Source organism: Salvelinus fontinalis, chromosome 14 (assembly GCF_029448725.1).
Source record: "Salvelinus fontinalis isolate EN_2023a chromosome 14, ASM2944872v1, whole genome shotgun sequence".
NCBI classification, from domain to species: Eukaryota; Metazoa; Chordata; class Actinopteri; order Salmoniformes; family Salmonidae; genus Salvelinus; species Salvelinus fontinalis.
Window position 1 is genome coordinate 31,721,957 of NC_074678.1, and position 13,493 is coordinate 31,735,449.

The 13,493-nt window shown below is 43.9% G+C and overlaps 1 protein-coding gene across 8 annotated transcripts in view; it reads right to left on the reverse strand.

Annotated features, from left to right (window-relative positions):
• Positions 1 to 13,493, reverse strand: part of LOC129810635 (F-BAR domain only protein 1-like) — a 41,188-nt gene that overhangs the window by 14,284 nt on the left and 13,411 nt on the right. For all 8 annotated transcript variants that reach the window (XM_055861348.1, XM_055861345.1, XM_055861343.1 and 5 more), the window contains exon 3: positions 3,835 to 3,926. In XM_055861348.1, coding sequence (XP_055717323.1) covers positions 3,835 to 3,926 — 92 coding nt within the window. The remainder of the gene's footprint in view (positions 1 to 3,834; positions 3,927 to 13,493) is intronic.

Genomic DNA, 13,493 nt, shown 5'->3' on the forward strand with positions numbered 1-13,493 from the left:
AGGAAATCCTGCATCCAACTGCAGATAGAGCTATTAAACTTACACTCGTACCCTTCTGGCTCACAGAAAAACGATTCCATATCTAGGACGTTGTCCCCACAGTGACTGTACGTACATACCCCAACGAGAAGCCATGGATTTCAGGCAACATTCGCACTGAGCTAAAGGGTAGAGCTGCCCCTTCAAGGTGCAGAACTCTAACCCGGAAGCTTACAAGAAATCCTGCTATGCCCTGCGACGAACCATCAAACAGGCAAAGCGTCAATACAGGGTTAAGATTGAATCATACTACACCGGCTCCGACGATAGTCTTATGTGGCAGGGCTTGCAAACTATTACAGACTACAAAGGGAAGCCCAGCCGCGAGCTGCCCAGTGGCACGAGCCTACCAGATGAGCTAAATCACTTCTATGCTCTCTTCGAGGCAAGCAACACTGAGGCATGCATGAGAGCATCAGCTGTTCCAGGTGACTGTGTGATCACGCTCTCCATAGCCGACGTAAGACCTTTAAACAGGTCAACATACACAAGGCTGCGGGGCCAGACGGATTACCAGGACGTGTGCTCCGGGCATGTGCTGACCAACTGGCAGGTGTCGTCACTGACATTTTCAACATGTCCCTGATTAAGTCTGTAATATCAACATGTTTCAAGCAGACCACCATAGTCCCTGTGACCAAGAACACAAAGGCAACCTGCCTAAATGACTAGAGACCCGTAGCACTCACGTCTGTAGCCATGAAGTGCTTTGAAAAGTTGGTAATGGCTCACATCAACACCATTATCCCAGAAACCCTAGACCCACTCCAATTTGCATACCGCACAAACAGATCCACAGATGATGCGATCTCTATTGCACTCCACACTGCCCTTTCCCACCTGGACAAAAGGAACACTTATGTGAGAATGCTATTCATTGACTACAGCTCAGCGTTCAACACAATAGTACCTTCAAAGCTCATCACTAAGCTAAGGATCCCTGGGACTAAACACCTCCCTCTGCAACTAGATCCTGGACTTCCTGATGGGCTGCCCCCAGGTGGTGATGGTAGGTAGCAACACATCTGCCACGCTGATTCTCAACACTTGAGCTCCCCAGGGGTGCGTGCTCAGTCCCCTCCTGTACTCCCTGTTCACCCACGACTGCATGGCCAGGCATGACTCCAACACCATCATTAAGTTTACAGACGACACAACAGTGGTAGGCCTGATCACCGACAACGATGAGACAGCCTATAGGGAGGAAGTCAGAGACCTGGCCGGGTGGTGCCAGAACAACAAACTATCCCTCAACGTAACCAAGACTAAGGAGATTATTGTGGACTACAGGAAAAGAAGCACCGAGCACGCCCCCATTCTCATCGACGGGGCTGTAGTGGAGCAGGTTGAGAGCTTCAAGTTCCTTGGTGTCCACATCACCAACAAACTAGAATTGTCCAAACACACCAAAACAGTCATGAAGAGGGCACGACAAAGCCTATTCCCCCTCAGGAAACTAAAAAGATTTGGCATGGGTCCTGAGATCCTCAAAAGGTTCTACAGCTGCAACATCGAGAGCATCCTGACTGGTTGCATCACTGCCTGGTATGGCAACTGCTCGGCCTCTGACCGCAAGGCACTACAGAGGGTAGTACATCACTGGGGTTAAGCTGCCTGCCATCCAGGACCTCTACACCAGGCAGTGTCAGAGGAAGGCCCTAAAAATCGTCAAAGACCCCAGCCACCCCAGTCATAGACTGTTCTCTCTACTACCGCATGGCAAGCGGTACCGGAGTGCCAAGTCTAGGACAAAAAGACCCCCAAGCCCTCTTTTTACGCTGCTGCTACTCTCTGTTTATCATATATGCATAGTCACTTTAACTATACATTCATGTACATACTACCTCAATTGGGCCGACCAACCAGTGCTCCTGCACATTGTCTAACTGGGTTATCTGCATTGTGTCCCACCCACCACCCGCCAACCCCTCTTTTACACTACTGCTACTCTCTGTTCATCATATATGCATAGTCACTTTAACAATATCTACATGTACATACTACCTCAATCAGCCTGACTAACCGGTGTCTGTATGTAGCCTAACTACTGTATATAGCCTGTCTTTTTACTGTTGTTTTATTTCTTTACCGACCTATTATTCACCTAATACCTTTTTTTGCACTATTGGTTAGAGCCTGTAAGTAAGCATTTCACTGTAAGGCATTTCACCTGTTGTATTCAGCGCACGTGACAAATAAACTTTGATATCTTACTAGCATAATAGATCATATTATTATGTACAGAGAATAATAAAGAGCAAACATAGGGTATAAACAGCCAGGCAAAGGGAAATAAATATTTAGCTTCCGTACTGTGTAAATGTTGCCCAGACCCACATCTGAATAATAAATGGTCTCATTTTGCAGGAGGAACATAACATTTTAATAACCATCTGTAGTTCGGCGAGAGAAAAAAAGGGTAAAAAAGTAGATTAGTATATTCTGGGGGGGGGGTACAACCCCCTCCCAACTCGACGAGGAGAGAGCAAAGAAATAAACAAACAAATGGAAAACAAATCGCTGCAGTTTCACAAGCCTCCGGCAACAGAGAAATCCCTTTTTAAATGACATAGAGAAGTAGTACACCCTGAAGATGGATAGCTAGGCCTACAGACAATTTGAATATCTGACATTTCTAAATCAACCACTCCTAGATTGTCCTTTTAGATAAATCGAACTTCCCCATCCAGATTGCAAGAGAGCTTTAGAAGACCAGAGAGAAGAGCTGAGTGTGGGAAATCAATCAGCTCAATGGGTTACTCCGTCTGTCCTGAGGGAAACAGCTTCTCTACAACATCTCATTTCATTTCCTGACTGCCACTTTGTTGCCTCCACATCTCCTCCCGCCTGTGGGGAATGTGCAGTGGTTCGGATCTTATGAATAAAAGTCAAGATTATGACATTGGTCTGACAGTGCAGGTTGTTGTCTTCCCCTCTGGGGAGAAAAGCCCTGTAAGTCCCAGGCTTAAATACTACAATGAGTCTTCAACTTCCAGCTAATTGACTCATTAAGAGATTGAATAAATACAGAGGACTGCAGGGAAAACAACCCAGGAGGAGGATTATTCAGACTGAGCATTTTACCTGAGCCGGGTGCCCAGATAACATGCAAAACACAGCTACTGCAAATGTGTGTGTGGTAAGACAGGGAGCTCCTTGTCTCGTGGGCTGTGTCTTGTCTCGTGGGCTGTGTCTTGTCTCGTGGGCTGTGTCTTGTCTCGTGGGCTGTGTCTTGTCTCGTGGGCTGTGTCTTGTCTCGTGGGCTGTGTCTTGTCTCGTGGGCTGTGTCTTGTCTCGTGGGCTGTGTCTTGTCTCGTGGGCTGTGTCTTGTCTCGTGGGCTGTGTCTTGTCTCGTGGGCTGTGTCTTGTCTCGTGGGCTGTGTCTTGTCTCGTGGGCTGTGTCTTGTCTCGTGGGCTGTGTCTTGTCTCGTGGGCTGTGTCTTGTCTCGTGGGCTGTGTCTTGTCTCGTGTGAGAGCGTGTGTGTTTGTTAACACTCCTGTGTGCTGGTCTGTCCAAATGCAGCACAGTAGTGTGGGTTAGAGGGCAGGGTTGGCAGGGGAGAGGAGCGGCTCCATCAAAGACGTGACTATGAAAGAAAACGGCAAGACCCTGTGTCCTGTATTGGAATCAGTCTTTTAGAAGGCAATCTTCAAAACCTTAATGAACGTTTAGAAAACGAACTTTTTCAAATGGATTGAAATAAAAACCGGATTGAGAAACATCTCATCCTCCCCCTATATCCCATCACTACTGTACCACCCCTCCCACACGGCCCAGCCCAAACAACACCTCACCTCTCACGGACAAACTCTGCCAGCTCCTTGGTAGCAATCTGGCCATGCTTCATGTTGTGGTACAGCAAGTCAAAACCTGCATTCTTGTCCCCCTGCAAAAACACAAAGTCCTTGGGTGAGCCACAGAATAATATTGTACTGTATCTCTATGGGGTGAGCTTTATAGATTCTTCAATATGAGAGATGTGATTACTATACATTTTTTGTTCATATAAAATTCTGTCAACACTTCTCTCTGTTACTTATTCCTTGAGGACCTTGGACAAAAGTAACATGAATTGTTAAGGTAAAAAGGAGGTGAAAGATGAACACAAACAAAACTAATACGGTTTTCTTTCATCGTGGTCCTAATATTGTGGATGTGGACGCTTCTCTTGTTGTTAAGCAACCAGAACCAAGCTTGACATATGGTTGGAGAAAACAGATGTCTATCTGTCCACCTGGGACGAGGTGATGACACAAACACAAGTTATTTTGTATTCTTCCATGATCTTTAGTACTGTGGATGTATTCTTGTTTCTCTCATTGGAGGGGAACCACAAGCAATCATGACACTGGTTTAAGGAAACAAAAATCTATATATTCTTCCTCCAGCTTTCAGAGGAAGGCAGACAGGGTAAGCTGAGTGGTTTTCAAAAATGCAATTTTCTTCCAAGCTGAAGAAGTCGTCCCACAGGGTCCATGCACATTTTAGATGTATTGTGCTACAATAGAATACATCTGAATTTGCATAGATCCAAAGGCTTTCTTCCTTTTGTCCTGCACCTTACCAGCCTTGTACAGATGTCTTTATTTTCTACAAGACTGGCATAAGGAAGCCAATGCCACACATGAAAAGAAAAACCAGGAGCTGTGCTTGTTTCGAAGACGGGATTCCATCCCTACATATAACCTTAACAAAGTTATCACGTAACAGGTGCGTTAGGCTAACTGAGGCAGAATTAAAAATAGCCCATACCTTGAAGCACCCACTTTGATGTCAACAGTGGATCTGTTGTGGAGGCTGTCCAGACAGGCAAGCAGCTGCTCCTCAACACTATAAATACCCTGCTAGAGGGACACACACTTTTTCCAAGTAGCAGGGGAATGCCTGGAATGCCAAGGGTCCGGGATAGAGGCTAAGAGCAGGCCAACACCACAACCACCCAAAGTCACAGACACCAAACACAGTCGTTGCTTTGAGACATCTGTCTACAGACAGGAGAGTGGTGGTGGGCTGGAGGCCTCAGTACGGATCAGAGGATTTGGCTTCAAACCCATTTGATTATTTAACAACAGTACACTAGCTAATACAGAGACTTTAATTCACATTTAATTCTCCAAAACCTTTCCTTCTCTACGGAAGGGCTGTTATGCCGTATTCTTTGTCTCTCTCTCCCATCTGCACCAGTCTTTGTGTAACCCAAGCCAGAGAAAGGTGAGCTGCCCTGCTCTGTCCAAAAACACAAAGCAGGTATATAGTTCCCTTAACTACGCTAACATGTACATGTCTCTGACCAGGTGTAGCATTGCCTTTGTGAATGAAATAATTACAAATCATTTGTAGGCTGCAAATTGACTGCAAGAATCCCAAAGAGATAATATTTAACTAAAAGATAATCATTTCAAACCTTGCTTACATTTGTATATGATTACATACATGTAGTGTATGTGGACACCCCTTCAAATTAGTGGATTTGGCTATTTCAGCCACACCCGTTGCTGACAGGTGTATAAAATCGAGCACACCGCCGTGCAATCTCCATAGACAAACATTTGCAGTAGAATGTCCTTACTGAAGAGCTCAGTGACTTTCAATGTTTTAAACTTCCTCTGGAAACAATGTCAGCACAATAACTGTTTGTGTGACCTTCATGAAATGGGTTTCCATGGCCGAGCAGCCGCAAACAAGCCTAACATCACCATACGCAATGCCAAGTATTGGCTGGAGTAGTGTAAAGCTCGCCGCCATTGGACTCTGGAGCAGTGGAAACGCGTTCTCTGCAGTGATGAATAACTCTTCACCATCAGGCACTCCGACGGACGAATCTGGGTTTGGCGGATGCCAGGAGAACGCTACCTGCCCCAATGCATAGTGCCAACTGTAAAGTTTGGTGGAGGAGGAATAATGGTCTGGGGCTGTTTTACATGATTCGGGCTAGGCCCCTTAGTTCCAGTGAAGGGAAATTTTAACGCAACAATATACAATGACATTCTAGACAATTCTGCTTCCAACATTGTGGGGAAGGTCCTTTCCTGTTTCAGCATGACAATCATTTTAGCATGACAATGCCCCCGTGTACAAAGTGAGGTCCATACAGAAATGGTTTGTCAAGATCGGTGTGAAAAAACCTGACTTGCCTGCACAGAGCCCTGACCTCAACCCAATCAAACACCTTTGGGGTGAATTGGAACGCCGAATGCAAGTCAGGACTAATTGCCCAACATCAGTGCCTGACCTTACTAATGACCTTGTGGCTGAATGGAAACAAGTCCCCACAGCAATGTTCCAACATCTAGTGGAAAGCCTCCCAGAAGAGGCAGCAAAAGGGGGTACCAACTTCATATTAATGCCTATGATTTTGGAATTAGATGTTTGACGAGCAGGCTACTTTTGGCCACATAGTATATCTCTATATTATGCGTGGGAATACTTTGAAATAGATTTCCTAAATTAAAATCACTTGGATGTGATTTGCTGGTGTTTTTACAGTGTTTTATGTCCAACAATTAGAAAAGTTGGGGAGACAAATAAATTCACCCACGGGCAAAATTTTTCCCGTGGGCCACCAGTTGGGGAACCCTGATCTAAAACATACAGCATCTAAAACGTACAGAAGCCTACAGTATATTCAAATAAGGAATAGGCGATCATTAAAACATATTTGCAAATAGTCAAATTAGACCCACCAGGTCCCAAGCAGTCTTCCGTTCAATTAATGTAACGATGAGTGACAGGGGATTTTCAGAAGAAGAACCCCAAACAAACAATATGCCTACATAAAGCTACTACTGTTCAGTCTGTTCAACTGCCAAATAATTTATCTGTGAAAGGAGCTTAAGTCCCACACCAACTCAATAATAACACCCAGACAGAAAATATGACTGATTTCACAGAAACAATATAGCCTAATCTAAAAAGGTTAGGCCTTATTCTCATTTGATTCTCTTGGTCTCAATTGAGACGGACGATTATCGACACATTTGTGCTTTAGAAATTAGTATGAAAGTAATCCCAGTGGATTTTCTTATCAGTTAATGAAACCAGGGGTACATTTAATATGGTGGCTTGGCTTTATGAACAACTCTTATTATGCCTTTGTGTTTCCAGAATAGATAAATAATTGCTAGCTAATTAGAAGTTGACCTCCATGAGGGCTGGGACATTTTTTGGGGGGGGGTTATCATTCCCTCCATGGCTCATTGTCCCAGCAACAGAGTTCCCCTGCTAACAGACATTTGTGACAGACAGGTGTGTGTGTGTGTGTGTGTGTGTGTAGTAATAATAAAACAATTTTGGGGAGGGCTTATATTTGTCCTGTTACAAAGTGTGTAATCGAACTGTGTTTCTTCATATCCCAACTCCCCCTGAGACACCCGCAGAGAGCGGGGTCACTATTGTACAGCGCTCCGGGAGCAATTAGGGTTAAATGCCTTGCTCAAGGGCACATAGACAGATCTTATTTTTCACCGTGTGTGTGTGTCAGACCTGGAACAACTATTTTAACTATGCTTTGTGGAAAGTAATAATTTTTCCTAGGGGAACAAAGTTACTTTGGAGGGGACTACAACTACTTTACAAAAAAGTAATACTTTTTAAAACTATTTTAATAAAGATCTCAGAAAGTGATGACTTTTTAAAAACTATTTTAAAACAGGTCTGAGAAAGCAACTACTTAAAAAATATATTTTGGAATACAGATCTCAGGAAGTGATTACTTTTCTGAAACTATTGGATTGGCTGCCTTCAACTAATGACAGGGCTGTAACTGCATGTTGAAGATAGAAATAGAAGGAATAGAACAGACACACACAATCTGCTGTACTATTCCAATCTGACAGTCATATTTGATCTACACAATACATTTATATTTGTAAATGTCCATTCTCCTGAATGTCCATTGCCCCAAGTAATCAAGTCAAACCAATTAACCAATGATATTTTGTACAGATAGGTATAAATAAGTTGAGAAGCTCAACTACAAGCCACTGAAAAGGTTGAAAGCTGCAATTAATTTGATGACATCTGGAAATACCGCAGAGTAATTCAAAGCATTTTCAAACAGCAAGTTGGATGCTTAGTAAAAGCAACTTCTTCACCTTTTTGTCCATCTAAAGGGATAGTTTACTCAGAATACAAATTAACATTATGTTCCACCTACCTTGGCTGTATTTGATTCAAGAAGGCAGTTTTGAGATATTTAGCTTCCTTAAAGCTGCAGTATGTATCTTTTTGGCGTGACCGACCAAATTCACATTGAAATGGATCTGTCATTCTCATTGAAAGTAAGTCTAAGAAGCTGTACCATCTGTTCTATGGGCACCATTCTATGCTTCCCGTTCTTAAGTTTAATTTTTGCATCTTTTACTTTCAGTTTTGTACACCAGCTCCAAACAGCTGAAAACACAATATGGTTGGTTATGGACAAGATATTTCACGGCGGTTTAGATGGTACAATGATTCTCTACACCAGGGGTACTCAACTCTTGCCCTACGAGGTCCGGAGCCTGCTGGTTTTCTTTTCTACCTGATAATTAATTGCACACACCTGGTGTCCCAGTTCTAAATGAATCCCTGAGTAGAGAGGAACAATGGAAAAAAATGCAGTGGAACTGGCTTCGAGGTCCAGATTGAGTTTGAGGGCTCTACACTACACTTGCTAGTTTTGTCACATAAACTGAAATTAGGTGAACTATTAGAATTTTAGCAACCAGAACATGGCGGGGCGATTTATGGTTAGTGCATCTTTAATAGACATATTTTGTTACTTTTTATTTTCATGTTGTTACATAACACTTTGGTAATTGCATTTTAATTGCATAGGAATGAGCTGATTAGTTTATGTAACTACTGTACAGAAGAGTGACTGTTCCTTACTCCACTTAAGTAATAACTCCATTATTATGCAATTATAAAGCAATTTCCAAAGAACTTGATGTCGAGTGTTACTGAACTACCTTACGTCTTACTCATTATGTGATATTCATTTTAAAGCTGCAAAGTGGTCTACTCTAATGTTTGTTTCTTCATCAAATATTTGGCAGCCACAAATAAATATTTTTTGGTTATCAAATAACTTATTTATATTTAAATACCTTAAAATATTAATTTGGTTTTCTGAGAGGTATTCACAATATTTTCAAGTATTATATGTTTTTCTGAGACCTGTATTTGAATATCAGTTGAAACTCTATATAAACTATATTCAACTACCTCGAGTAGTAGAAAAGTTTTTTTTCAACTAAACTAAAAAATACAACTATTTTCTGCCCAGGTATGGTGTATGTGTGTGCCAGGATCGCACCCTAAACAACTTATCATCCAAAGATGTCATAAGAGTTAAATCCATGAGAAAATCTCATCATCTTCCCTCTGAGATCATTCATCACACAGGTCTGTTTCATAATACACTCCATGGCCAATGGTCTTTGACAGTTCTCTTTGTCTGATTTATGCAGTCCCCCTCGTCTCCCACCCTATTCCTTTAAATCAATTAAGATGAGAGTTTTGCTCATGCAAGAGAGAGCACATTACAATGACAATGACAACTCACAACTTTCTCACCATGGCTGAGATTACTTTGTACTCCATGAAACACTGAGAAGCTCTGTCTGTCAGTCTAGTCTGTGTGGTCAGGTAGTGACCAGATTCATGTTTTGCAGCTATTAGTTTTAGTTCCTCAGCCTCAGTGTCGGTGTGGTTCAACGGTTGACCAGAGTAGAGTCTGGAGCGGTTCACTCCCTGACCAGTGTCGGAGGACATTCTTGTGCTGTGATACAAGCTGGCAGAAAGGCAGGCAGGCATAGAGCCATGTGAAACCTGTCACACAGTGACACACAGAGTACATAACAGCCGGTCTGTCCTCTCACTGGTCAGCAGCATAAACAACCCTGCCTGCCAATCCATCTATCAACAACTACCAATGACTATCAGGCCTGGATAGTAAAGGAAACATATCCTATGCTCAGAGTTGGATATAATATGATGTGGTATGACATAGCATAGGCCGATATGTTATGATAATTATTTAGTATAATATAGTTGAAATGGCTTGATAGCCCCAGGTCAGTGTCAGAGGAAAGAGCCAGTCTCGCTGGCTCATTGAGGTTTTGTGCTTACGGTGCACTTTGGGCTCAATAGGCAATCCCACAGCAGAGTGTCAGCAGTACTGATGATGTGCCTCTAGTATCCCGTCACATTACTTCACATCTAAAAGGACATCGTCATTAAGTCCCCATAACAAACCCATTACCTGGTCCACAGTGCCTGGGAGAGACCAGTAGCATCCATGTGGAACTATACTGCACTAACATCACTTCAGATCAGAATACACAGTCCTGTTGCCGCATTGATTAATGGCTTCAGGGCCCATTGGGGAACAAGCAGGTGGATTGAGCTCTGTGGTACACGTGACACCCTGAGTACAGGACCAACCTATGACAGAGACTGAGCACAATGCAGTCACACACACACACACACACACACTTTTATTACCATCACCAGTGCATTTGCATCTGGCCTCAGGAACCTGAAGGCAAATTTCCTGAAATGGCTCTTTATCTAACGGGACAGTGAGCGACTATCCAGCTGCCATTAATCTAATTTAGGAAAGCAAATAACAGCTCCACAAGGAGGGAGAGAAGGAAAGATGGAGAGAAGAGGAGCAAGAGAAAAAATAATGAAAAAGAGGGGAGAGAGAGAGAGAGGTAGAGAGAGGAGAGAGACAGAAGGTTGTGAAGAGAGAGGGAGAGCGTGTGTCCTCTGATAACACTCCTACCCATCCGTCCCTGCCACTGTGTTTACATCCACCCTCTCCGGACCGCAGAGCCCCGTGAGACCCAGAGACACAGCCAGGCACAATGTGGATGGGAGGGAAGAGCAGAGCAGAGGCAACACTGGGTTCATTCTGCTGATGAATGATTGGCTGGGTATAAATTTACCTCGGAGAGCAGAGCGCACTTCCTGGAACAGACAGACACTGTGCCCAGATGAGGCCTAGCAGAGAACACCAATGAATTATATAAAAAGACATGGATGATTCATCCAACACACAGTCCTGATAGTTTTCCTAATGGTAGTGCAGGGCGCCAGGTAACCTAGTGGTTAGAGCGTTGGGCCAGTAACCGAAAGGTGTCTAGATCAAATCCCTGAGCTGACAAGGTAAAAATCTGTTGTTCTGCCCCTGAACAAGGCAGTTAACCCACTGTTCCTAGGCCGTCATTGAAAATAAGAATGTGTTCTTAACTGACTTGCTTAGTTAAATAAAAGGTAAAATAAAATTAGTGTCTGGACTCTGGAGGAACGTACTGTTGTTAGGCAAAAGGGTGCAATTAAAGGATTAATGGTGTTCAATGTGAGAGCGCCCATTCAGCCATCTCACTGGGTAATTGGACAGGGGGCATATTCTCATGAACTTAACAGGCATTAATGTCTGTGTCTTGGGATGAAAGCACTGAACAGAGCACAACACCCATACTGTACACACTCTCCTTTCATCTGAGAGGAGGGAGTCATTCTACTGTCAAGGACTTGGACTGAGGACTTCATTAAGAATGAGTCGAATTATGATAGATTTGTGTATTCCTCCTCCATCCCTCCATTGACTAATTAAGAAAGGGTGGAATACATGCAAATATAATGGTTTGGCCTGGCGCTGGGTAAGCAAGCAGAAATGAAGGCTCTGTCCTGATATGCAGCTCCCAGGTGTCTCTACACGCTAATTACCTCAAGGTTGAATTTGCACAGCGCTGCAATTTGTCGGCATAAGAGAATCACAGATAGTGAGGAAGGGGAATGGAACACACACATACAGACACACACGCCTGGAGACTCCATTCAATCCCAGAGAAAGCTGGCACCGGCATGCATACTCATACTTCACTCAGCTCATGGCTGAGACAAACTAAGTTATTAACTGATTTAAGCTGGAGTGGATGCTGGTGTCTACTGTGTTATGCAACAGCCATTCGAGCTAGAAGACAAGTCCTTTGTTGCTCCTTTACAGTAAAGCTTGTACGCCAAGCAGTGAGAATCAGAGCAACACCGTAACTATGACAAGGAAGAGAAGCCGACATCATTATGTGAGATGGCTAACATTGGATTCCTATGGACACAGACTGATGGGAGACTGAGAAAGAGTTCCATCCCTCCTGGTTTGTGTTGGAGGGAAGCGTCTTTGACCTGCCTTTGTTCCACACAAAGGAGTTATCCTCTCCCCTCCATAGGCATGGAGGCCCTGCTGCCTGCAGCCACACAAGAGTTATCCTCTCCCCTCCATAGGCATGGAGGCCCTGCTGCCTGCAGCCACACAAAGGAGTTATCCTCTCCCCTCCATAGGCATGGAGGCCCTGCTGCCTGCAGCCACACAAAGGCAGGCAGGATCACATGACTTGCTGCTGATCAGTCAGCAGGCAGGCAGGCAGGCTGGCAGAGCAGACAGACAGCCCAGCTTGCTCCTCACAATAACACACTCAACTCTGCCTCTGTCACAGTCACTCACACAACACATCTCTAAATAATGGAGCCAGGGAGGATCCCACACACACACACAAATACAAAGACACACAAACCCCACCACTACCAAACAAGTACACACACTATCTGATGCGCAGTGAATGAGGGAAGTGGAGTTACAGAGAAATCATAATCAGATATCCCCCAACAACTGAATGAATATAAAAAGAAACTTTAGATTCTCTAAATATTGCGACCTATAAAAACCTCTTAAATCAATCAATGATAGGAATCTCATTTCCCTAACCAAATTAAATTCCTAACTCGCTGCCAGACCCAATTGTTACTGGACTTTTAGTTACATTTTTTGGCACAGCTTCCTCCTCCAAATATCCCTCCTTCACGGTGAATTGGCAGAGTGGTGTATTAGAACCAGGGCACACCTGAAATAGCTCAGCCAGGTGTGCAGAGGAGCACAGAACACAGTCAGATTACCGCTAGGAGCAGCTGACAAACACCTGGCCTGTTTCAGTCTCTCCTTCTATCCCTCTAAGACTAGGGGATTACAGTCAGTGGTACATTGCTGTCATGCTTATTCTCTGCAGTATCTGTCCAGGTTCTAACATATTGATGTGGTTCCTGTTGGTTTCTTTTCCAGGTATTGTATGATGATGTGTGTTCATCTGTGTGTCAGGAATTAACTCTGTGCCCCTACTCCCACCATCACTAAGGAGACCAAGCAGCCTAAGCAACCTCAGTTCTATGATTGAGAGAGAGAGAGAGAGAGAGAGAAAGAAAGAGAGAAAGCAAGAGAGTGAGAGAAAGAGAAAGCAAGAGAGTGAGAGAAAGAGAGAGAGAAAGCGAGAGCGGGAGAGAGTGAGAGAAAGCGAAAGCGAGAGAGAGAGAGAAAGCGAGAAAGTGTGAGAAAGTGAGAAAGAGTGAGAGAAAGAGAAAGCGAGCGAGAGAGAGAGAGAGAGAGAAAGAAAGCGAGAGAGAGAAAGTGAGA